Source organism: Sciurus carolinensis, chromosome 4 (genome assembly GCF_902686445.1).
Source record: "Sciurus carolinensis chromosome 4, mSciCar1.2, whole genome shotgun sequence".
In the NCBI taxonomy this organism is placed as follows: Eukaryota; Metazoa; Chordata; class Mammalia; order Rodentia; family Sciuridae; genus Sciurus; species Sciurus carolinensis.
The window spans coordinates 150,994,449-151,018,941 of NC_062216.1; the positions used below are offsets into that span (position 1 = coordinate 150,994,449).

Here is a 24,493-nt window from a genome sequence, read left to right on the forward strand (position 1 = left end):
TTGAGTAAAAACAGCAAGATGCAGACAAGTTTGCATAGCATGATCTGATACTGAGCTAAAAAGTCCCCTATGTGTTTATGTATATATGTCTCTATATGATTGTTTGCACATATAGAAAAGTCTGAAAGAATTCACACACCGTTCTAAGCCCAGGCACCCCTGGTGGAATGACTGATGTGGTAGGGAGGGAAGGCAGAGACATGTAAAAAAAGAAAACAAATTAAAACCTCACCCACACAAATGTGAAAAGGGAAGTATGACATGATCTCATTCTAACAGTTACGTCTGCATTTTGTAAAGAGATGTTAAAATTCAGTACAAATGATTTATACCAATAAAGATATAAAAAAAGATAGAAGTAAAAGTATTTCTCACAAAACAACATGGTTTGTAAAGGAGGGTCACTGGAACACTCTTTTACTAATCCCAGCTGAAACAAAAAATTCCACCATTACCAATACTACCAACATTGCTTTAAAAGTTCTGTACAATCTAATAATACCAAAAACAAGCAAGAGAAATAATTACTGCAATGAAATATAGAAAAATATTACTTACTAATCTTAAGTGCTTGCATACCTTCAAGATCTAAATATATAAGCTCTAAAACCTATTTGAATGAATAAAAGTTAAATGAAGGACCAACTGTTTAATAAATACTCAAATATCAAAAACCATCCTACCTGTTGGGTAAAACAAACTTTTAACTTCAATTAATAAAAAGTTCTACTCATGAAAACAATAGAATATTCAGGCATAAATTTAAAGAGCAAGGAACATATCCTTTATTTTAAAATTATTTTTGCTAGGAGACACATGTTGGGGACAGCTACCAAAAATAGTGGTTTTGCCTTTGCAGAATTTTATCATAAGCCATTCTTTCTGATAGTAATTAGATTGCCAAACATTGTCTAATGAGTCTATTTATGATTCATCATAATGGAAACTTATTCATTTAAAACATAATCATAAATAAAATATTTTTTCTTGGAATATATGAAAAACATCTTGAATATATTCATAAACATTCTCCTTCCTAATGGGACAATACCATAAAATGTCACTTTTTCCCATCTTATTTTTCTAGATTTCATATAATCCTGGTGGAATTTGAGTAGGCATTTTCTTAAAATTAATATCATATTCATCTGTAATATGAACTGATCAAGAATATCCAAAATATCTTTTGGAAAAAAGTTTATTTAGTCAAGATCATCCCTATGAGATTATAAACATATATGTTGTTGTACATATATTTTGCATGATATATGTATATGTAGTCTATTATTTTAAATCAGAACACTCCATGTTCTGGTTTTAAAATAGTGGTATAGAGCCATAGACTGAAACTCAGAAATAAATGTAAGAATTTTAAAGATCACACATTATAAAATAAGAGGAAACAAAAGAATTATTCTAAAGAAGTAGAGGAAAGGGACCAAAGGTGGGGGGAAAGGGAAATACTGGTAAATGATATTGGTCAAATTATATTGTTATATTGTATGCATATATGAATATGTAACAACATACCCACCATTATGTACAACTGTAATGCACCAATAAAAATATAGGAAAAAGGAATTATTTTATAGAAAATGTTGAAATAATTGCTTATACTATGGAAGCATAATTTAATTCATATTTTACATTAAATATAAAAAATAAATTGTAGGCTAATTAAGGAATTTATAAAAGCATAACTCACAGAAGAACTAACAAAAAAGGAACTGAACACCAGATAATTTGAAAATATGATCATTTTCTTAGCTCTGAAGCAATATAGTACTTAATAACAAAAGAAAAATACTCATATACTTGATTTCCTTTTTAACAAAATCTATATAAAGAAAAATTAGGTCTGAGGGTTGTGGCCTAACTTGTGTGAGGCACTGGGTTCGATTCTTAGCACTACGTATAAATAAATAAAATAAAGGTTCATTGACAACTAAAAAAAATTTTTTTAAAAATTAGCTGAAGCACAACACTTCAGGAAAATATTTTCATAGGCAAAATATTAATTGCAAGATATAAAGCTAGGAAAAATTAAGGAAAACATCAATACACCAAAAAGTAAGTGGGTAAAAACATACAGTGTCACAAAAGGAGATTCAGAAAAGTAGATACAAATATGGAAATATGTTCAACCTCACTAGTTATAAAATAAATACAAATTAAAGCAATAATAAGTTATGCTAACACCCACTGATGGTGAGGCCAATTAGCAGAGCCTTTTTGGAAAGCAATTTGGCAGTGTGCTTCAAAAGTCATAAATATATTCATTCCATTTGAAGCACTAATTCCAGGTGTGGAATCCTGAAGAATTAACTTAAAAGAAGAAAAATCCTAAGCATGAAAATGCTGTTGCAGTAACATTTATAGAAGAAACCTGGAGATAACCAAACTGTTCACAATAAGGAGAAGAGTTAAGTAAAATAAGGTGCTTCGTTTATCAACCTGATGGAATTTTAGGAGCAAGGAGTCCCTTGGCTCCTTGGATAAAGCCATCTCTGCATCCCATCTGACCCATTGTGTCCTCACTCCCTCTTTATCCAGCTTATTTCAAGAAACAGTCTCAGCCTCCTTTTCTGGCTCCTGCGCTCCTTAACTCTAAATAGTGGAGCTGTGCAAAGTCCAGTTTTGGCTCTCCCTCTCTACTTGATAGACAATCTTATCCACTCTATGGCCTTATATATCATCTATTCATATCTCCTTTGCCTCCAGCCCAGATGGCTCCCTGGAGCCCCAGCTCATATCCAACTTGACACATCCTCTTGAGGATCACATAAATATCTTGAATTAAAGTCCTCTAAAATTGAAACCTCAATCTTCCACGCAAAGAACAAATCTGTCCCATCCCAGTATGTGGTACCTCTGGTACCTCCATCCATCCAGTTGATCCTCCTGATCCACATTCCCACTCTAGTCTTTCCCATCCTTCCTCTTAAGAGTTCCCCAAATCTGTCCAGTTCTTTCCATTTCCAATACACCATCCTTGCCCAGGTTCCTATCATCTCTTGATGATCTAGTACCATGTGGCCCTCCATTTCTACGCTAAGGGAACGTCCATGCTTCCATTGCCACTCTAGTGGAATGACCATAATTCTACTAGTCCATAGACTCTTTGAGGGCAAGGACTGCAGCTATTAGGCTCTCTGATGTGTTCAGTGCCTAGTGCAGCAGCTGGCACGTGGTAAGAGCTTGATAAGTATTTATGGAATACACAAATGGAATGATTTCAGTTATGTAAAAACTACGTATTTGGAACTGGAAGTAAATGTTGAAAAATTAAAAGAGTTGAGGAAAATAGGATGTGTTACACTTGTAATGTTTAAGCAAAGAATTCAACTTAAGATCTGTATGTATACAAGATAATTATGTGGTCATGGGCTGAGATGTGTGGTGCAGATATAAATGTGGGTTGAAAAAGTCGGACGAGTGGGGAGTTCAGCCACCTGTTGAAGACGAGCTAGTCGGAGTGCTTTGGGGTTATTCCTGGGCGGAAGTCCATTAGAGGTGGTTTAATTTCAGTCCTGGTAAAGTTGGACTGAAAGGAGTTGCTCTCTTGCAGCATGATTCCAGGATCCCAAACCAGGGTTTTCGAAAATGGAAAGATGGGGGTGAGCTCCAGAGAATAGATTTAGCAAGTTTGTTAGAGAACCAGGGAGAGAGCAGAGACTCGGATGGTTGTGCAGAGAGTCCAGGCAGAGGTCAGAAGTATAACAAGAGCTAGACCCCTTCCAGGTTTGCAAAGCGTCACTCTTAATCCTGGGTAGCAGAGTCCCCTCTTCCTCCATTACTACCTTTCCAGCTTCCGACCAGGTACTTTTCATGCACCTGATGCCAAACACATCCACTGTTGGCATATTGGTCCCTTTAATTTTCCTTCTGAACAGAAGTGATCATCCTGGTTTTTTTTAGATAATTCACTTGGGAAAATTTGCTTTATGACTTTGAATTTTCAAGGTTTTCTTTACGTGTCCTTTGTGCACATATTCACACATGCATGTGTGCATCCCCGTAGGCCTATACACACACAAAAACCCCCCTCCCTTCATTTCTCAGAGTGTAGTCTGACCACAAACCAAACCTTAACTAATCTTAAAAGTGGATTTCACAGGCGCCCTTCTTTAACTATTGTAGCATTCACAGTAAGTAATAAGGAGGTGGGAGATCAAGACACATCCTCTTAAATAAACGCTGGGTCAAAGAGAAATAAAAATAAAATTATGTGTTTGGGTAGGAATACTTAATATCATAAAAATACACATTTTTCTTAAATGAGTGCATATATTTAGTACATTTAGTACAATTTCAGTTAGACTCAGTCTTCCCACCCCCCTTGGTTAAAATTATTTTAAAGCTCATATGTCTAGGAAATCCTAAGAAAATTATGCAAATAAATATAAATAAGTAGAGAATTGCCTTATCAGATGTTAAATATATTTAAAGCCACAGTAGTAAAAACTTGATAATATTGAAATAGAAGTAGATGGATAGATTTTTGGAACCAAGAAGAATTTAGAAATAAACTCCGAATATATGGCTAAATAATATATGGCAAGAGTGGTATTTCAGTTCATGGGAAAAGGAGTTGTTAAATTTCTTTTTCTTTTAGTAAATGGTTATGACATAGCTGATTAACCATCTGGATAATAATAAAATTGGACTCTTATCTCACACTATATATAGACATAAATTCCAGATGGATTAACGACATAAGTTTAAAAAATAAAACAATAAAGAAGATGGAACTATTTTACACTTGTCTGTAAGCTAGAGTTTGGGAAGCAAGGAAAAAAAACCCTGCATCTGATTACATAAAGATACATTGTGCAAGGGCAAGAAATTGTACAAACGAAAAGTTACAAGGCAGCCAGTAGATTAGGAGTAAAGATGTATCAGAAATTTGACTGATAAGGATGAATATCTGCAATTGTGTAGAGAGCTCTTAAAAATTGGTAAGAAAAACACAAACACACATAGCGGAATAGGACTATGTGATTCACAAAAGAACAAATCAGGTAGCCAATAAAACAGTTCTTTCTTGACATCAGTTCTTCTGAGACACTCTCCTTCCTTTGGTAGGTCAAAGGTTGAGTCACATAAAACTCTAGGATGGCTGGTGAGGATCAAAAGCGGTCATTTGTTTCCTGTATTTTCTTACCCATGCAGACCACAGTGACTATGGTGGGAAGCTTCTCTCCAAGATACTTGGAGTGTGTGGTGAGGAACGTGGATACCAGCAGGTTACTCTGCCAAGGGAAAAGTCAGTCAAACCGGACCTGCACCTGTACCATCCCCACTAGACCAACCTACAGAGGTATGTGGACTCTACTGGGTTTTGTTACAAAGTCAAGAAAGCAAGGGAGCCTCCTGAATTCCGATTGCAGGAGGAAGCCAGGTAAAGGACAGGGAGTCTGAGTAGCTCCTTCACTGTGCTCACTCTCTCCCCACCTGCTGGCTCCCACCGGGCTCCTCGCCTCTGCTACACCTCACTGGGTGGTTCTGGGACCCCCATCAGATGACTGGAGAGTGTAATACAACCAGACACCACTGGACTGGCTCTACCCAAATGGCTCAGATAATTCAGATCTGAAAAGCAGGGAATGTCTGAGGTGAGCTGAGAAAACATGGCAGCCGACGTTCTGTCAGCTTAAGTTCATTGCACTTATTCACTCGTAGAGGAAGCAATTTTTTGAGCATCTGCTGTGTGTGAGGTGCTAAGGATACTGTGACAGGAAAAGACTGATCTGGATCTTGCTCATGGTGTTTGTAACCAATTGGGTGGGGATGAATAAGCAGCTAATTGTAATGCTGTGTATAATGGCAGGGAACCTAGAATCCCATGGGAGGCTCAGGAAAAAGGCACCAAACTGAACTTGAGGTTGGGACATAGGGTCTGAAAAGCTTCCCGGGGGGAAGGAATAAGTAAGACTGAAAGATGAACAGAGTCAAGCCAGGTGAAGACCAGCAGGAAGAGTGTTCCTGGCAGAGACCAACTTGTGTGATGGCCAGAAGGAGAGAAAAAGCTGTGTTTAAGAAGCAGAAAAGGTTCTATATGCTAAGGGCAGGAGGGGTAGGGACAGGTGGAAAATGAATACCAAATAAAGCAGCCAGGGACTGTGGAGGGCCTTCTGATCCTTGGACTCCATCCTGGGAGCTGTGAGGAGACAGAGAGGTCTGAGCTGAAGGCTGGCACAGCCAGATTTATATTGCAGAAAGGTTCAATTGTACATCATCTATCCGTCCCGCTGGAATGAAAGCCCCGGGGGTGCAGAGACCTTGAGAAGACATTTTCACTGCTTGCTTGGAACAGTGTCTAGTACAAAGTAGCCATTTACAATCAATAACTTTTTGTTGAATGAATGAATGGATGGCCAGAGAGGGAGAATGGACTGGAGGAGGGACAGACTGAGGGACTAAGTTCCAAAAGATCAGCCAGCAGGAAAGTATTGCAGCAGACTAGGTAAGAAAGAGTTTGAGAGCCATCATAGGAACAGATGCAGATGGAGAGAAGTGAGTAAATCCTAGAGATAGTTAGGAGGCTTAGTGGCGGATTCTCTTCAGATGAGACAGACTAGAAGCAGAGGCAGGTTCATGGTGGAGGCCTCCTAGAGTAGGTGATGATCATAACAGAACTCAAAGAGTTGTGTGGCGAGAGCCAGAGTTACCCAATGCCTTACTTCATTCAGGCTGCTATAGCAAAATACCTTAGACTGTGTCTTTTATAGAAAATAGAAGTTTATTGCTTTCAGTTCTGGAGGCTGGGAATCCAAGATCAAGGTACCAGCAAATTCTGTACCTAGTGAGGACTTGTTCTCTACTTCCTGCATGGTGCCTCCTTGCTGAGTCTTCACGTGGCAGAAGGGGCAAGGGAGCTCCCTCACACCTCTTGTAAGAACACTAATCCCACTCAGGAGGGAGGAGCCCTCATGACTCAGTCACTTCCCAAAGCCCTACTCGTGTTACTATCTCTGGGTGACAGGTTCCAGTACATGAACTTCAAGGACACATCGACATTCGACCTTGGCTCCCGATTGATCCTTCACCACTCAAAAAGGAATTTAATGCACCAGGCCAAAGACCTGAGCCTAAAAATGCCTATCAACCACTCTACTCAGAATGGCTATTTGGGTCTGAATTGCTTGGTAAATTATCCCAGTTTTCGACTTTGTCCACTCCATACAGCCTTCGTGATCACTTCTGGTTTGTTTTGGTCACTAAAATGCAACTCTTGCTCACCCATAAAAGATGCTTCTCTAGTACTGAGTTTGACTGATGGGGCTAACCAGTCACTTCTAGAGCCTCCATCAGCTTCATATATATATATGTGTGTGTGTGTGTGTGTGTGTGTGTGTGTGTGTGTGTGTGTGTATTTTAAACTAGTACTGGAGATTGAACCCGGGGTGCTATACCACTGAACTACATCCCCAACTCCCCCCTGCCCTTTTTTTTTTTTTGAGACAAGATCTCTCTCCATTACCCAGGTTGACCTCAAACTTGTAATTCTCCTGCCTTAACCTCCTAGGTAGCTGGGATTACAGGCTTGGGTTGCCACATCAGTTTAAGGTTTGACATAATTTTGTGCAGGCAAATAAATTCACTTCCTACCTCTTGTACTTGGTAAGTCAGAGATGATTGCCCAAACTAGGTCCATGGCCACCCTTGAGCCTAGAGTGGCCTCATTCCTTTCACCAATTCCTACTTCCCTTCCACTTTGAAACACTGGGGGAAAGTCACCTCTCCCAAACAGCCTTGCCAGATTCTGCTCTGACCAAATCCCCTTGGTCCCCCCAGGCATCGGGGTACCCAGGTACTATGTGGAACTCAAACCGTTATAGTGGTATTTCAATGACTGTGCTGTCATTGCTGGGTTTTTTGTTTTTGTTTTTGTTCTTTTTTTACCTAAGGTATTTTACTCCTTCCAGAATAACTGTAAATGCTTCCAGAGATAATGCATATGCATTGCCTGGGGATATTTCCAATGTTTTATGTGTATCTGATGCTCAGCAAAGTATGTCTCCTGCAGCCATTGTTACTGGACACCTGTCAATTCCTTGGAAATGTGTTTTTGCTGGGAGTCCCTCGGTGCTGAGTGTCCATGTCTTCATTCCACTAACATTTATCAAGTGTCTGTTCAGAGGCTCCTGCTGAGAGGTCAGGCCAGCCCTCCAAACCTCCTTGTCTCTAGAACAGAAGATTATCATTTCACATAAGCCCACTTTATGTGAGCAGAATGTTATGTGCAGTTCTGGCTATCAGAGCAAATCTTATTTCTGTAAGAAGTACCTGGAAACAAGAGTTCTTAGACTTTGGGAACCACACACTAATAAAATTTCAGTAAGAAAATTAGGGCTGCCAACAAAGTCAGGCCAATTTCTCATTTTTCTAAGACTTGACTTTAAAAAGTTCCATCTACTAGTCTCCATTCATTCAATATAAGGAAAAAGGGTGTTAATACTTCCTGATTAGCACTGGTCCCTGGACTAGCCCAGATGCTACTGTGGACTGCAGTTTATACAATTCTTACATGGCGGGCACTGCAAGCCAAAGATTCCTGGACCCACACCAGGCCTGCAAAAAAAGAATATCTAGAAGCATGACCCTGGAATCTATCTTTTTCATAAATTTCTCAGGTGATTCTAATAGACAGCTGGGACTGGGAATCAGGGCTTTGGGTAGAATATTGATGTTTAAAGAGATTATAGGAAACATTACACTTCTCTAATGCTGACTACGCAATTTTTATCCTTCTTATTTCATTCTTTTGGGATTTTCAAACCTATGGATAAGTTTTTCAAAGCCAGTAAGAAAACTTTTATCATAGATTTGGTGACAGTTAACTCCAAGAAGATCATGGATCCCCACCCCTGGAAACCACACTCTGAGTTTGTTAGGTAAATATTTGTCAAGTGTGGATTTTTCTGAAGGTGCAGGATTTCCTCTCTAATGTGCTGCTCTTCATATTCTAGGCACTCCTTGCTCGGTGACTTGTTTTATTCTTATGCCTTGGCCAATTACAAGCTGAGATAGTGATCCCAGGGAGAGTATGAGATGTAAATGGGCTGTAAAATGGCTTTTTCCTAGTGATTATCCATGGGGGGCTTGGAGCTAGAGTTGGGTTCGTCTGTTTGGAGCCTGGTGCTGTGCTCTGTGGCTGCCTGACGTGAATGGCCCCTGGGGAAGGAGCACATACTGATTGCAATGTTGGTGAACAGCTGGCACACCCGTGTGCCCTCTCTGCGGAGGAGAATTTTTTTTTCTTTTTTTCTTTTCTTTTTTTTGCATTTACAGCTTATGCTTGACTGTGGCAGGAATCCATGGTAAATTACTTTTCCCCCCCTTTGCTCCAGATGTCTTAGTGGTCAACGTGACGTTCTCCTTCCATTCTTGGATTTTATCAAAGAGATTCAACTTAACCAACTGCTCGTCATTAAGAGAGTAAGATTTTATTTGAAATTTAAATATTCGCTCATGGTTTTAATTTATTTGCTTTACTCCACAATTTCCTAAACAACTCTTTTGTGGAGTAGAACTTCCCAAAGTGCCTTTTGGAGCATGGCCTAACGGGAGCTGGGAGAGCCACTGAGCTAATGGGCTCATTCAAGCCCTAACAAGGAAACTGGGGCAGCTGAGGAGAGAACATGGGCTAAGCGCTCCTATCAACAGGGAAATGTATTTTCCCCAGGCCCTGGGGAGCCTTGCAGGAAGTACAGAGGGCACTGCTGGATCCTCCCCTGATGAGGACAGCTTTGGGAATGTGGGCAGAACCAGAAGGCCTGAGCGTAAGGCTAAGGGAAGTCAGACTCTAGGAGACGCGACAAAGTCTCTTTTGCCCGAAGAACATATTCATTTTACCCTCCTCTATTTTTCTTTCTCTTTCTTTTTGCTTTTTCTTTTTTCTTTCTTTCTTGTTTTTTTATTTTATTTTTTTTCAGTACCTTCTGGAACCCTGCACCCTGGGCAAGCACTATACCCCTAAGCTACCCCTCCAACCTTCTGCCCTCTTTTTTATCACTCTTGATTCCTTTTAGCTATGAATCCCCTGAATGAGGGCCACACCTCATACCTAACTTCTAAATTAAAGAAGAGATAGAGGAAATATGCTTCTCGGAGTCCTGTCCCTCCAAATGGAGGTCCCTCCAGTTTGGCTGGAGGTCCCCAAGGGAACAGTGGGAAGCCATGTTGTCAGTGATCTATAGTGTACTCTGTAGTATGATTGACAACTAACTCAGCACCAAAAGTAAACTCCTTTCCACCCAGCCCAGGAGCCATTGTTTCAATGAAGAAGATGATTCCATACTTGAAACCAACTTGGAAGACCACTCTAGATCTTATCTTTACAGGAGGTACTTTGAAAGGGGATGATATAGGCCAGGATCAGTGATTTCTAAGAAACAGCATTAATTTAGGGAAGCAAAATACAAATTCTGATAAGCCTCAGAAGTCCAAAAAATAAGAGAAAGGGGGGAGAATTAAATAGAATTTTATGGCTCAAAGAGTTTAAAAATAATGCAGCTCCCCGATGCGCAGGTTTAGAGGGCAGATGAAAGGCAGCAACTGGTCCAGGTCCCACAACTTGGTCACCAGATCCACCCTCCAGAGGTGAGAGCCCTTCCTGCAGGTAACTGCTTCCTGCTAGGAAGCACTTGTAAAGTAATCCTGCCTGCAGGTCAGAGAAGCAGACAAATCACAGACCTGCTCCCAGCTCACTTAAGAGAGGGATGAACACCGAGGGGAGTCTGGGCTCTCTCCCCCCAGGGAAACTGCAGTTTCTGTAGGTCAGAATCTTCCTTTAGAAAGCATATCAAATACTGCCTGAGTCCCCTCGCCCTGCAGTAGGCACCCTACTGTCCCCTGTCAAGGCTTCCTCTGGCCTTCCTTGGCCACATTTTGAAACCAGCCCTGATTTTTTTTTTCCTCATTTTTTCTTTAACTCTGATTATTCTAATGTTTGCTTTTCAAGTCCTGCAGGGGTTTTCCACGCATGATAGGTTATTTGATTAGAAGATACAATTCTTCCTTAATTTGATTATAAAACAAACACCAGCACCCCATTCCCTCTGCCTGCCAGGTAACTCTCCCGAGCAGTTGGCAGCTTGGCTGCCTGAGGAAATGAGGGTTGGCTGATCTGGGACAGGTGACGGTGGGGAGAGGCCCACCTCCAGGGGGACTTACCTGAGTGTAGACAAATGACAGAACTGGATTCAGAAACAGATTCAGTGGTTCCTTTTATTTATGAACCAGCAGGTGACCCCAACCTCAGGTTTCCATGGCAACACTTCTGCAGGTATGGTGATGTCTGTCAACCCTGAAGGCCTCCCAGAGCAAGGCACAAAGTCCTCTATGCCCAACCTCAAAGGACTTGTCCTCTCTCCTTCTATTCATCCCAGTCTTTCCAGGGATTTTATTTTAATTCTTTTAAAATGTTTTCACACTGCATCACAGAGAGAAATTTTAGGATGTGAACATTTTCCTAAAGATCTAGGAATTAAGTTGGTTCTCCATGTTACCAGATGCCCCGTATGTATTGGAACTGGCTGTGCGTGGTGTAACAGTGTGAGAAAGTGTATCCACCCCTTCACACCTTGTGACCCTTCCGATTATCAGAGCAACCAGGTAAAGTGACATTTTTGGTATTACAAGGTTTAACCAAAAAATAAATGTTTGTCTCCACCTAGTCCCACTCTATCTTTTGTGTTTGTTTCACACTTTGAATTTCCCACCCACTCAGACACTGAAGGACCTTCTCCGTTTCAGGAACTCTGTCAAGTTGCAGTTGAGAAACCACCCAAGACCCCTGGAGGAGGAAGATTCAAGGAGAATAGGAGTAACAGAACCAACCAGGGTTTACAGGTCAGACTCTATTTTTGTGTTGATAATGGAAAAATTCCCTTTTGATGACAATGACAACTCCTACTACTTTGGGTTCCTTAAAAAAAAAAAAAAAATTTCCATTTTACTTACTACCAAAATTCCCTTTTTTTTCCCCTTTGGTTTTTAACCAAGTTTCAGTTAATTGGTTCAATACATCAAAGGCTGAACACTCACATAAAAGAAATTAAAACTCTGTAATTATGAAAAATGATGTTGTTCCAATAGAAGTAAAATTTTAAAGGTGACTTTGTGGCTTACTTGATAGTCTGAAGGGACCTCCATTCGAAGCAAGCATTAGAATGGCCTTTCTGGGCAACACATATGGATAGAGTCTGTGCAAAGTATACAAACTAACTTGTTTCTGTTTTTCACTTTGTAGAGATGCTCAAACCAATAGTTAATGTGCCGAAACAGAATTGTTATAGACTGTGTATTTTTCTCCCCTTTCAAAAGTGGTGATTTTTTTATTTTCATGAAATTTCCTTGGAAATTCCTCTAGTTTTCTTCACAGTTACTCAGCAAGCTCAACGTGTCTGTCATGTTTTAAGAGGGGAATGTGACCACGTGAACATTTCTGGGCAGAACGTACATGGCTCCTTTAGGGCACGGCCACCTTCTGACTTCCCTCGGTCCACAGAAGTTCATGGAGCATCTATATGTGGAAAAAAAAAAGAGTCCAAGTTCTTCTCTCATTAACCTTGGAGTCTGGCAGGCGCAGACTAATGAAAAACAACAGCGTTAGAAAAACAAGAAAGGCTCAGTTTCTGTTTCATGACTAATCTGTGGCTTTGACTGATCCATTTGCAGCTATTTAAGGTCAAGTGCCAATATAAATAAGTAGCACATTTTTAATCATTACTGAAAAGTTGATAGTAACTTTAGTTGAATTAAGTAACAGGCAGAGGGAATGTGAATCAAAATGGAGCCTGCAGTTAATTAAAGCCTTAGAAAAGCTTGGTGTGCCAGTTTCTCTACACTCTGAAGGTCTTTGAGGTTTAATTAAGTCATGGGCTACTTTTCTCTTCCCATTGGTTTGTAAAACTAAGACATAGTGACAGGGACTTGGATCAATCAGATAGTGACTTTTTTCCTTTAAATTAGACTTTATTATGGTTGCTTTTAATTTTAGCAAAATACACGTAACATAAAAATTACTGTATTTACTACTGTTAACTGTGCACTTCAGCAGTGTTAAGTATATTCACATCATATGCAACCAGTCTCCAGAACACTTCCCATGCTCGTCACTAAGTACTAGGCCTTGTACCCAGGCCTCTGGTATCCGCCATTCTATTTTCTTTTTATGAATCGACTACTGTAGGTTCCTCATAATAAGTTGAATCAGACGATATTTGTCTTGTTTTTTTTTGTTGTTGTTTTTGTTTTTGTTACCAGGGGTTGAATCCAGGGGCCCTGACCACTGAGCCACACCCCAACCCTTTTTTTATATTTTATTTTGAGACAGGGTCTCACTAGGTTGCTTATGGCCTGGCTAAGTTGCTGAGTCTGGCTTTGAACTTGGGATCCTCCTGCCTCAGCCCCCTGAGCCCCTGGGATTACAGACCTGCACCACCAGACCTGGCTAGTATTTGTCTTTTTGTGACTGACTTATTTCACTTAACATAATAGCCTCAATAATTTTTTTTATGCCCTGGATAATTTTTGTCATTTCAAGAATTTTATTTAATGGGATCTAGATGTACCCACTGGGAGATTGGTTGGGGATGGAACCACTCTAGGCCAGCGGTCTACCACCGAGCTACTCTCCAGCCCTTGACTTTTTAAAAAATTTATTTTAGGCTGTGTACATAAAAAACAAAAATGTCACATACTAATGAGGTACCACATGATATAACTCTGTGGAAATTCATCCAAGTTCTTTTATGTATCAATAATTTGTTTCTTTTTATTCTTGAGTAATAGTTCAAACAATAGTTTTTAAAACTTCTTTTAAGAAAAATACAACGTGGTTACTGCCTCCTGGCTTCCTGTGTCATGCCTTCCTGCACCACCTGAACTTTGACACGGTATGGTTAAAAGAAGTGGGGTCACTAAGAGAGGAGGAGATCGAAGATAAGCAGTAGTGCAGTTCTGCCTTCAGTGTTTCTCTATGGATTACCCTTCTAAATTTGGAAAAAGACATTTTGTTGATACCAAAATGTTTTCTTTAAATACATGACTCAGAACAGAATCTCAATTTGGGTTGATAGGGGGTGGAGTGCTGCTCGTCAAAGGAGGGAGTTCTCATGCTCTGGGAAGCACATCTTCATGCGGAACGTGTAGCATCATGGTTTCTGCTTTGGGTGCTCATGCCAGTCTGGAATGAAGCACCCAGCCCTGCCACTCTTCCAGGCAGAGAAGCCACAGAGAGCGTTCCTTTAACACACCTGCCCATATCACATGTATCGTGTGTGCTTCCTGCTTGCCAGGTGCTGGGAAGCATGCAGACACTGTCCTGGGCTTCACGACCCAGAGGCCATTTCTTCCTGCAGGTACTGACCCAGCATCTATTAGATGGAAGACAACTAATGATTCAGGCACCTCTCTGGCCATGGTCTCAAGAATCTTATCCATGAGTATCTATGTAACAATAAGAGAGAAAAAAATGAGTATCTGTGTAACAATAAGACAGGAAAAAAATGAGTATCTATGTAACAATAAGAGAGAAAAAAATGTTAACATGGGGTTAGTACCTGAACGGAGATAAACCCAGAAAGCCTTGCTGTGCCCCGGGCTGTGTCTTAGTCCCTCCTGCCCAGTGCCTGGCAGTTAAACACAATCAGTGCGGTTGGTTAAGCCTTTGATTGATGGATGGATTGATTGATGGAGATGGCATTTCAGCTGACCATTGAGGGACGAGAAGCATCCAGACACATAGAGACAGAACAGCAGGTATTCTTACCAGAGGAACCAGCTTAAGCAAAAGTGCAACAGGAGGCCCAGAAAATTCCAGACCACTCATTACCAAAAAACCCTCCGTAATTCCATGTAGCTGAAATAGAGGATATGGGAAATGAGAGTATAGCACACAAAGTGGAAATGACCCTGGAGCCTGCATGTATAGCACCTTACAGGGCCAGCCCTCTGGGAGTTTGGACTTTATGCTTCAGTGACAAAGGAATGCTATTCAAAGCATTGTATTTTTGTTTTTAATTCTGAATTAGCTCACCCAAAGGATGTGGTCCTTGGGAGGTAGGTTTTCTGGTTCGGTTGGCTGGGCCAGTTGACCTTACACTCTGGTGACCCTAAGGGGCACCCCTATGCCCTGATCCAGAAGCATGTGCTGTCTGGGGAATGGGCTGCATTAAGATAAAGTATAGCCAAAACAGGGAGCCCCAAATCCATGTCTGGCCCAGAAGCAGGAGTGCTTTCAGCTACAAAGACCAATCTCTCCTCTTCTTTCACACTCCCTATTTATTAGGTGAAACCTGTCCCCCTCCCCCACCACTTCTCCATTTCCTAACCGTCTTGTATCTGTAGCTTTCACCTGCTGAGAGCTGCTCCGCTGCCACCCTTTCCTGCTTTCAAGGAAAGGTTGTGACAATCTAAGATACGATGTCATTCTAATGTTTGTTATTCCACACAATATGCTTATCACTGCGTGGCAGACAAACCACACCAGCCATGTCTCCTGCCCTCGAGGAATTTACATTCAAATTGTTGTTCTTTCTTTCTCTTCCTGTACCTCCTCTTCTCTTCCTCCTTCGCTTTGAAATGTGTATTTTAATTTCTCATAGATAATCCAAATGGATTCTTTAATTTGTCTTCAGAAGGGAAATTAAATTTAACATATTCTTTTTCAAATAACTTCTATGGACCTAGCACTGGGCCAGGTGCTATAGGATTCATTCCCAATTGTTCATTTAATCAATCATTCCACCATGTGTTTATTGAGCAACTATTGTGTGCCTGGCAGGCAGACAGATAAAACTGGTACCCTCCTGGAACTTACACTGTAGGACTTAGAATATTCTGGAGGACATGAAATTCCTTTTTATGAAAGAGTTGCATAAAAACAGAAATTCACAACAGAAAAAGTTTATAGAAAGAATGCCAGAATGTAGTAATTTTTGTTAACCTGTGTCTCCTGAACTCAGAGTAAGCTTCACAATGGACATATTTTCCTCATTTTATAGACACAGAAATTTTGACTTAGAAAAACAAGTAGATAGCAAAGGGTAGATAAGAGATTAAAAACCAGGCAGTCTGACTCAAGAGTTCACAGTTTTAACCACTGTCCTCCATTACATGACCTAGGTTGAATAGAAACAAATGTTAAACCACATAGTATCGATGATAAAGATGCATCTTGGAGGGAGGTAACAAATACTGGTTTCTCTAGGCATTAGTCTGTCAAAACCTGCCTCAGCTGTGCCAAAATATGGAATAGGACCAAAACCTCCAGGCTAGCCGGGCTGAGAGGAGTTTATTAGCATCCAAGCTATAGGAGGAGACAGACAGATTGGGGTGTGGCTGGGGAAGGGGTCAGACCCAGGTAAAGCCAGGCATCTTCTCCAAGACAGGGAGAGGAGAGTGGAGCAGCAAGAATCTCATGTTCAAGTGGCATCTCGGCAGAAGGGTGGCTTTGAGTGACTGGGTATAACTTGGAATCAGGCAAGAACTGCCCTAACTGGTCCTGGAGTTCTTGTCACCCAGGCCGGTTCTGAGTAGCCACACTTAGAAGGGTCAATGACCAGGAGTCATTCAGGGAGTGGCCTTGCTAGCCCCACTGTGGGCCATGTCAGCCTCACCTTTGAGTTCGCAGGTCAGACAAGTGAGTCTTGATTTTTCAGTACAGACCACACATCTGTCACTCTCTCTAGAGGTCTCCATGTCTATGCCGCCGGCATTGCTAATTATTGACAGTTCCCAGGATCAACTGGAAGTTCCGCCCCAGTTCCCTGGGGCATGTATCAGGGGCTCCTAGGAAAGGGGGGTGGGGAAGGCAACAGAACATCAAATCTACCCCATTTTTGTTGCATTATTTCTTTGGTGGAACTGTATTTTGCTATTTTCCTTCCATTTCCCATCTCCTATTATGCTTTCCCATCTCCAGTGATAACTACCACTCTGCTCAATTTATATATTTCATTAATACATTACTTCTGTCCTCTTCTCAGTCATTAATAAAGATGTTAAATAATTCTGAACCAAATACTCACCCCTATAGGGCCCTACAGGACACTTTCTTTTAATTAGTTATGCCATCTTTCATCTCTCTTATGTCCTTTGGTTTCAGATTTCCAGCTGGTTTTAAATCCATGTGACTTTTTATCCTGTCCTGTTTGAACTAATTTCATGAGTGAAAATCTGAGAGACGTTTTACCAAGTGTTGATTCAGGTCCAGGACTATAGAGAGCTTTGCTATATTCAGATTTTTTTAAACAGATTAATAGAGTACAATTTGGTCTTAATAAACCAAGGCCTCTTAATGCACCTCTTTCCAATATTCTTTTCAATCATAGCAGTATTTTTCCATTAATGTCATGGTAATTTGAATTGTGTTGACGTCAGACTTCACAAAAGGTACTCTTACTGTCAGGAGTAATCCTCTTAAACCTTTTCAAAGATAACTATTTCCTAGTGGTTGTGCTATTTCTAATATCTTATAATGACTTGGTTTTCGAAAAAAATAAAAATAATTGGGTATTCTTCAAATCACCTAATTAACCAGTTTCCAGTGTGCTTTCTTATCTAAAACAGGGAGTGATTTAAACTCATGAGAGACCAGAGCTCATAGAATTTTATTAAATAATTTACAGTTGTGTTGCCATTTAAAAATAACTCCTAAGTCTTTAAAACGTAACTGACAGGAAGTGAACTATTCTGAGGTTAATTACAAGACTGCATCGGGCTGTGACGTGGCAAGCAACGGGATTTTGACTTGATCTATGGAAATCTTTGGAGTGGGGTGAGGGCAGTTGCTCACTGTAGAGCCGGAGAAATTCCCTTTGTGTCCAACTCAGTTGTGTTTTTAAATTAATCCCTTCTGGAGTTGACTCCTTCACATTAGGCTGTGAATTAACTCTTGATTAAAATACAGAAACACTTCTAAAATATTGAACATAAGGAACATTTGTGGGGAGATGGTTCTTTGGTTCTTTCGTCTTTCCTGGATTTTCAAAAATCGTTATCAGCAAACATAGAAAACGTTATATTTCCAATTATCATATCCATGTAGTATAGCCATATAGCTGCTCTATCTTTTTATTATCATTACCACATTTTCATGTAAACCTATACATTTATTTAGGGGGTTCCTCTTGGTAGCTCTCTAGCCCATTTATTAACATTAGGAGAAGTTATCACAGCAAACAAAGGACAGCTAATCTGACCCTGTTTGAAAGCAGACCGCAAGCATCTGCTTTCACGAGATAGGCCAGGGCTGGATTCTATCTTCATGGCCAGTGGAAACTTCTCTAAACAATAAGGCTTTAAAATGAAATCCTTTTGAAGTAGCAAGACTGTCTCTACTCAAGGGGAAATAAAAAGTTAATGAGACAACGTGGCAGGTCTTATGATCCTGTTTGTAGAGCCATTTAAGGAACAAAAAATAACTCCCTTTAAAAAAGATTTTTTTTTGTTCATTAGTTATAAGGCTGTCCTTATCCTGTACAGAGAGGAGAGAAGTAGCAGGTACTTGGCATGTTTGCAATTTGTACTTCAGTAGATATCCTTGGTATAAACAGAGGAAGCAGGGAGGGCCAGCTAGAAAGAGAAGAAACCTGAGAATCATAGTGAACTTGGATATAAATGTCATCTGCATGGAAGTTTACATTTTTTTTTTTAATTATGTCTTACTTCCCTAAGAAGAGCAATTTTTTTTTTCTACAATGAACCAGAGAATAAATACTTTATACTCTGCAGGCTGTATGGTCTCTGTTAAACCTCTCAGTCCTGCCGCTGTAATGTGAAAGCAACCAGAGACAATACACAAAAGGGTATTTATGGACACTGAAATTTGAATTTCATGTGTTTTCATATGTCATGAAATATCCTTCTCCTTCTGACGTTTTTCCACGGGCCATACAAAAACAGGTAGCAAACAGGAGTTTGCTTATAGGCTGTCATTTGCCAGCTCCCAATCTAGTGCAAACATACACGTGTCACCCCCTGCCAGATCTAGTGCTGTCCTAAGGACCCTATAGGTGCTCAATAAATACTTGTTCACTTAGCTGTCACCACGTAAGAGTACAAAGTAAGCCCTTTGCTATACAACACACTTGACATTTGCAAGGGATTTATCCTGAAATCATTGCTAATCCCCCCATTCCAAGTACCACTTCCAGCAGATAATTTCTCCCATAAAATGCAGTCAAGTATAACAGAATAATTAAAGTGACCCTTTTAGGCCCATAGTGATTCAATAAATATGGGCTAAAGTCCTTTCCAAAGTGATTAAAATAAATTTCAGTCACCGAAATCAATTCCCTGTCAGGTGACATCATTGTTGTGATGACACTGATGATGAATTTACCTCAGTCTTTGAAGCCAGTCCATAGTGAAGATGAGAGATGGTGACTGCTCTACCATATAGCACCTGTGTCTCCAGAGGAGCAGAATGAGAGAATGTCCATTTCAGCAGGATGGGCCACCCCGGCAGCTGGCAGGGCCATCCCCATGAATGTTAGACACACAAAAGAGCAGAAGATACTCGGTCACCTCAAGAAAGCTCTTCCTGTGACTCTAGTATCTTCCTGGTGAACTTTATCACTTAAGTGGCTTTCAGCACTTGTAAGCCATAAACCAAATGTCACATGGTTATGCATCTCTGGACCTGGGGGTCATTTTCAAATACCAAGAGTGTGAGTTTGAAGTCCACTCGTGCTGAGATCTGCTGTCCATTATATTGGCCAGGATCTTCGAATCTTATGTCCTGTCTTGGTCTCCATACTGTAGAAGAGTACAAGCCTGCTGGCCAGGGTCTACGCAAGGACAACAAAATGATCAAAATGAAGGACCTTAGCATTTGTAGGAGAAAAGCCAAAGACATTGGGATTGTTTTGTCTTGAAAAGGAAAGATGATTCTTGCCATCAGATAAAGGGCTTTGTTTTTTTAGGGGAATTTGATTAGACATTGGAAATGGAGAAGTAACAAGGCCTATGCCTACGTGATAGGAAGCTAGCTATCAGGTGACTCCAAGGGACACATCCTGGAGAAGAAACGATTGGCCACCAGGGCGTAAGCATCCGACTATTGGTAGTAGTAGGTGACTGAATGGGTGGATGGCTTGAGGTTTGGGTTTTTTGTTTTTGTTTGTTTTTCCTGCAGTTTATTTCTTGATTCAAGTAACCTAACTAAAACAAACCAAAAATGCAGACTACTTTCTAGGGAGTTAAATGTATCTGGAATGACATTTCTTTCAGTGTAATGACTAGTCTGTTGTTGGCCTCCAGTCAATGAACTCCTTTTCTCTTCCTGCGTTTTACGTACAGCCTAGCCACCCCAGGCCGTGAGGCAGCGAGCATTTCCTAAACTCGAGTGATAGCTCTCTTCAGACAGAATGTCAGACTCTTCAACTGTATTTTCAACTGTCTTGTGAGACAAAGACTAATTGGTTTGACCTCATGCTGTCGCATGTTGAGAGACATGAATCTGCAGCACTCTTCCTTGAATTCATTGATTTCATTAAACACTGTCTGCTTGTGTTTGCAAAATGTTGTAATTTCCCAGTGATTTTTTTCGAACTGCAGCACATCAACAGATTTTTTGGAATGGTGCCATTTCTTGGCTTTGATCTTATGTTTTAATTTTTTTTATTTCCAATAGGTCTTCTACATTAAGGCCATTGAGCCACAGAAAATATCGACATTAGGGAAAAGTAGCGTGATCGTTACAGGAGCAAACTTTACCCGGGCATCGAATATCACCATGATCCTGAAAGGAACCAGCACTTGTGATAAGGATGTGTGAGTTGAAATACTAGTAATTGATCCTTGACAATATAAAGCTAAAACCTATGCAAGGGAATCAGCGTGATCAGAACCTTTCTGTAGTCAACTTATTTCCACACACTGTAAGAGATAATTACCCTCACATTCGATGTGATTCCAATAAGTTAAATGTTAACAATTAACTTCGAAGTTCATTATGAAAAAATATGTCCCTGTTATTCCCCTCTCCCCAAAAATCTCAGTACATAATAATTTTGAGATACTGCCTATTTGGAGCCTTGATTAATTTTTATGAAGAAAATCAATTATAGGGGCTGGGGCTGTAGCTCAGTGGTAGAGCGCTTGCCTAGCACATGTGAGGCACTGGGTTCCATCCTCAGCACCATGTCAAAATAAAAACAAATCAAATAAAGGTATTATGTCAATCTACAACAAGAAAGAACTTTAAAAATAATAATTATAACCTAACAAATAATTTGAGTTTTCTGCTTGTTAACTTTTATAAATTCGGGCTAATTTGAAGTAAAAGATGTTGCCATCTACATGACGTATAATACTGAGGTTTTTTTCATCCTGGAAATACAGTTAAGACAATCTGCTGGAGCGTGATGTTTTGGTTTCTAACTACTGAAACAGATTTGTACAGCATTCTAATCTGCCATGCTTATTTACTGCATTTTCTGTTCTAATTCATTTGCTGCACATCACTGCCATCCCCTGCCCCCAGTAGCAGTAAATCTGGAATATCTACAATCCTGATGAGAGAGCTGCTCATCAGTGGCTTGCGCGCCCTACCTGAGCGATCAAGCACACGTTAGAGGCAGTATCTATGCAACCTGGGTGTTCTCGTGCCATTTATCCTGGCTAAATACCTTACCGTGAAAATCTTCCATTTTGTAGAGTGAAATCTGTGAAGTTAGACACCTGTGTGTTCACTGAAAGGCAATCAGCTTCACTGGAAAATAAGTCGTTTTCAGAGTATTACCCGTTTCTGACTCTTTATGCTCTCATTTCCATTCCGAGTGTGTCTTGAAATACTGCAGTTATTAAATTAAATGACTAAGAGACCTTTCTGTGTCTAGCATTTCAGTAACCACATCTGTGCAGCGGAACCCAAGTTCATGAGCAGCCAACATAATACCTGGTTAATCCTATACCTGAGCCCATACTAATCCCCCACTCCTTTAATATGGTCTTTTTGTAAATGTGCAATTATTTTGAAGAGAAAAATACCAGGGTCGCAGTGGAATGACCTACATTTCCACCTCTCTCCTTCTAAAACTGATAAACAAGTTTGGATTTTAATGATCAGCCATTTGACAATGAATTTCCTAGAGTTTTCCTATGAATAGACTGTCTGAGGTAGGGTAAGTACCAACTGATGCAATGATTTTTTTTTTCAATTTGCATTTTTGTAAAGTTTATTAATGGTGTTAAAATTAATAATTGGGCATGCATCCTTTAAGTACTAATTAATAGACTCTCCTATAACAAAGTTCAACTAAGCCTTATTCAGACGCAGCCCAGTCTTGATGTGTGCTCTCCAGGGTCATCATAGGAAGCTGAGGTGACAACAGAGGGAATGTTGTGGAAGGCTTTGCTTTGACTCCTGAAGAGCATCAAGGACAGCTCTGCTGGTCCCAGCTAATTCCCAAGCCAGGAGGCTCCCAAGGGGGCAATTTAGCCCTGATGCTGATTGACCCTGAGACTCCTGGGCTCAGTGTAGACTCTATGCTTTTCAAATGACAGAATTCCCTCTGTCTGGTGTTGGGTTCTCCCCTCCCAGTGCTTAACTGGGACTTCTTTTGTTTTCATTTTTTGAAAAGCTTTTTATTATGAAATGTTCAAACACATACAAGATACAAGAGAAATGAGTGTAATGAACCACTTCACAAAGTTTCAAAAATTATCAACATTTTTCCAGTCTCCATTCATCTATCTCCTCTACTTTCTTCAAGGGGGCAGGGGGTGGGGTAGTGAGTATAGAAGCTGGAGTTTCTTAAAAGCATATCCAGACTCCATATCCCTTTGCTCATAGATACTGGCTCTCTATCTCTAATAGATAAGAGTAATATCAAGACCATACTCCACAAAATTAACCATGGTTTCTTAATACAATGTAACACCCTTTGCATGTTCCACTTTCTATTGGGGTTTTTGAAGGGCAATGGTTACTTCCCCTTCCTTCCCCACTTCTAAGAGAAATGCAAATAAAAAGATAAAAATGCACACCTAAAAAGAGGAACCCAGCCCCAGATCATTCCCCAACTGGGCAAACGGCCCTTGATAAATCACTAGTTGCCTGCAGCTGTTCTGATGGTTGGTACGGTGCTGTAGTTCAAGTGAAATTCATGGGCTGTCATCTTGGGCCATCAGCTGTGCTAAGTGTCTGTGTCATGTCAGAGTTCTTTTCTACCCCTTTCTAGGATACAGGTTAGCCATGTACTAAATGACACCCATATGAAATTCTCTCTCCCATCGAGCCGAAAAGAGATGAAGGATGTGTGTATCCAGTTTGACGGTGGGAACTGCTCTCGGGTGGGAGCCTTATCCTACATTGCCCTTCCTCACTGTTCCTTCATATTTCCTGCTACCACCTGGATCAGGTACAGTCTGGACTCATGATGTTGGTCTCCTTTTCCTTCAGGGCCTTATGTATGCAGATCATGGGTGCCATGCAAATACATTCAGAAACAGTAGCCCCATCTGAATTCCTCTTAGAGTTCCTCCTAGAGTTTACTCCTAGAAACTCATGTACCTGGCAATCGGGTTGTTCCCACTGTCACATGAGCTTTGAGCACATCCTGTTGTTCTCTTGGCTATGGCTGCCAGGAAACTCACAGCTCAAATGTTTGTTGAACCACAGTAACTATTCTTAGCCTAGGTTTCTGCTTCAGATCGGTGACCTTCTTCTCAGTTGTCACTCCTGATCAATGATAAAAGGTTCCTTTCTTACATCTTTCATTGACCTTTAGAGTCAGCTGGCTTTTAAAAAATATTTTTTTAATTGTAGATGGACACAATACACTTATCTTGCTTATTTGTTTTTATGTGATACCGGGGATTGAACCCAGTGCCTCCCACGTGCCAGGCAAGCACTCTAACACTGAGCTACATCCCCGGCCCTAAGAGTCAGCTGTTTCCAATGCTTTGGAAGAAACTTTGGGAGCTATCACAATCGAAAGGAAAAGCAGTATGTACATTTCAAAGATACCCCCTAAGTGAGAGATGGAAATTCCAAAATAAATTCTTTCAGATGAATCCAATATATTAAGGAGGGAAAAAAAATTCTCTCCCTAGTTGAATTTAAATTCACATTCAGATTTTGGAATATAACCTTAAAGAGACTTTGTTCATCAAACACAGCGTGAAGCTAATTTTCAAAGTATTCTCTAGATAAAACTACAGGCAGACAAAGCTTTGGGAGAAAGAAAAAGAAAGGAAAAAAATTCACCTCTGATGTTCTTATTTGAGTTTAAGTGAGAGGTGGCTGTATTCATTTGTAGGGCTGCCATAACAAAACTTACACACACAAATCTATTTCCATAGGGCTGGGGATATAGCCCAGTGGTAGAGCACTTGACTAGCAAGCATGAGGCCCTGGGTTTAATGCCCAGTACTGCAAACAAGAGACAAAACAAAAACGAAAAAGAAATCCAATTCTTCTCAGTTCCAGAGCTGACTTCTGAGGTGGAGGTGCTGGCAGGGTTGGCTTTTCTGG

At 40.5% G+C, this 24,493-nt stretch overlaps 1 protein-coding gene across 2 annotated transcripts in view; it reads left to right on the plus strand.

Moving 5' to 3' along the window:
• The window catches only part of Plxnc1 (plexin C1), a 141,339-nt gene that overhangs the window by 58,551 nt on the left and 58,295 nt on the right, over window positions 1-24,493 (plus strand). Inside the window, exons 6-11 of one of the 2 annotated variants that reach the window (XM_047548413.1) lie at window positions 5,173-5,320; window positions 9,354-9,441; window positions 11,517-11,619; window positions 11,761-11,856; window positions 20,648-20,787; window positions 23,199-23,378. In XM_047548413.1, coding sequence (XP_047404369.1) covers window positions 5,173-5,320; window positions 9,354-9,441; window positions 11,517-11,619; window positions 11,761-11,856; window positions 20,648-20,787; window positions 23,199-23,378 — 755 coding nt within the window. The remainder of the gene's footprint in view (window positions 1-5,172; window positions 5,321-9,353; window positions 9,442-11,516; window positions 11,620-11,760; window positions 11,857-20,647; window positions 20,788-23,198; window positions 23,379-24,493) is intronic. The other variant, XM_047548414.1, reaches the window with a different exon arrangement.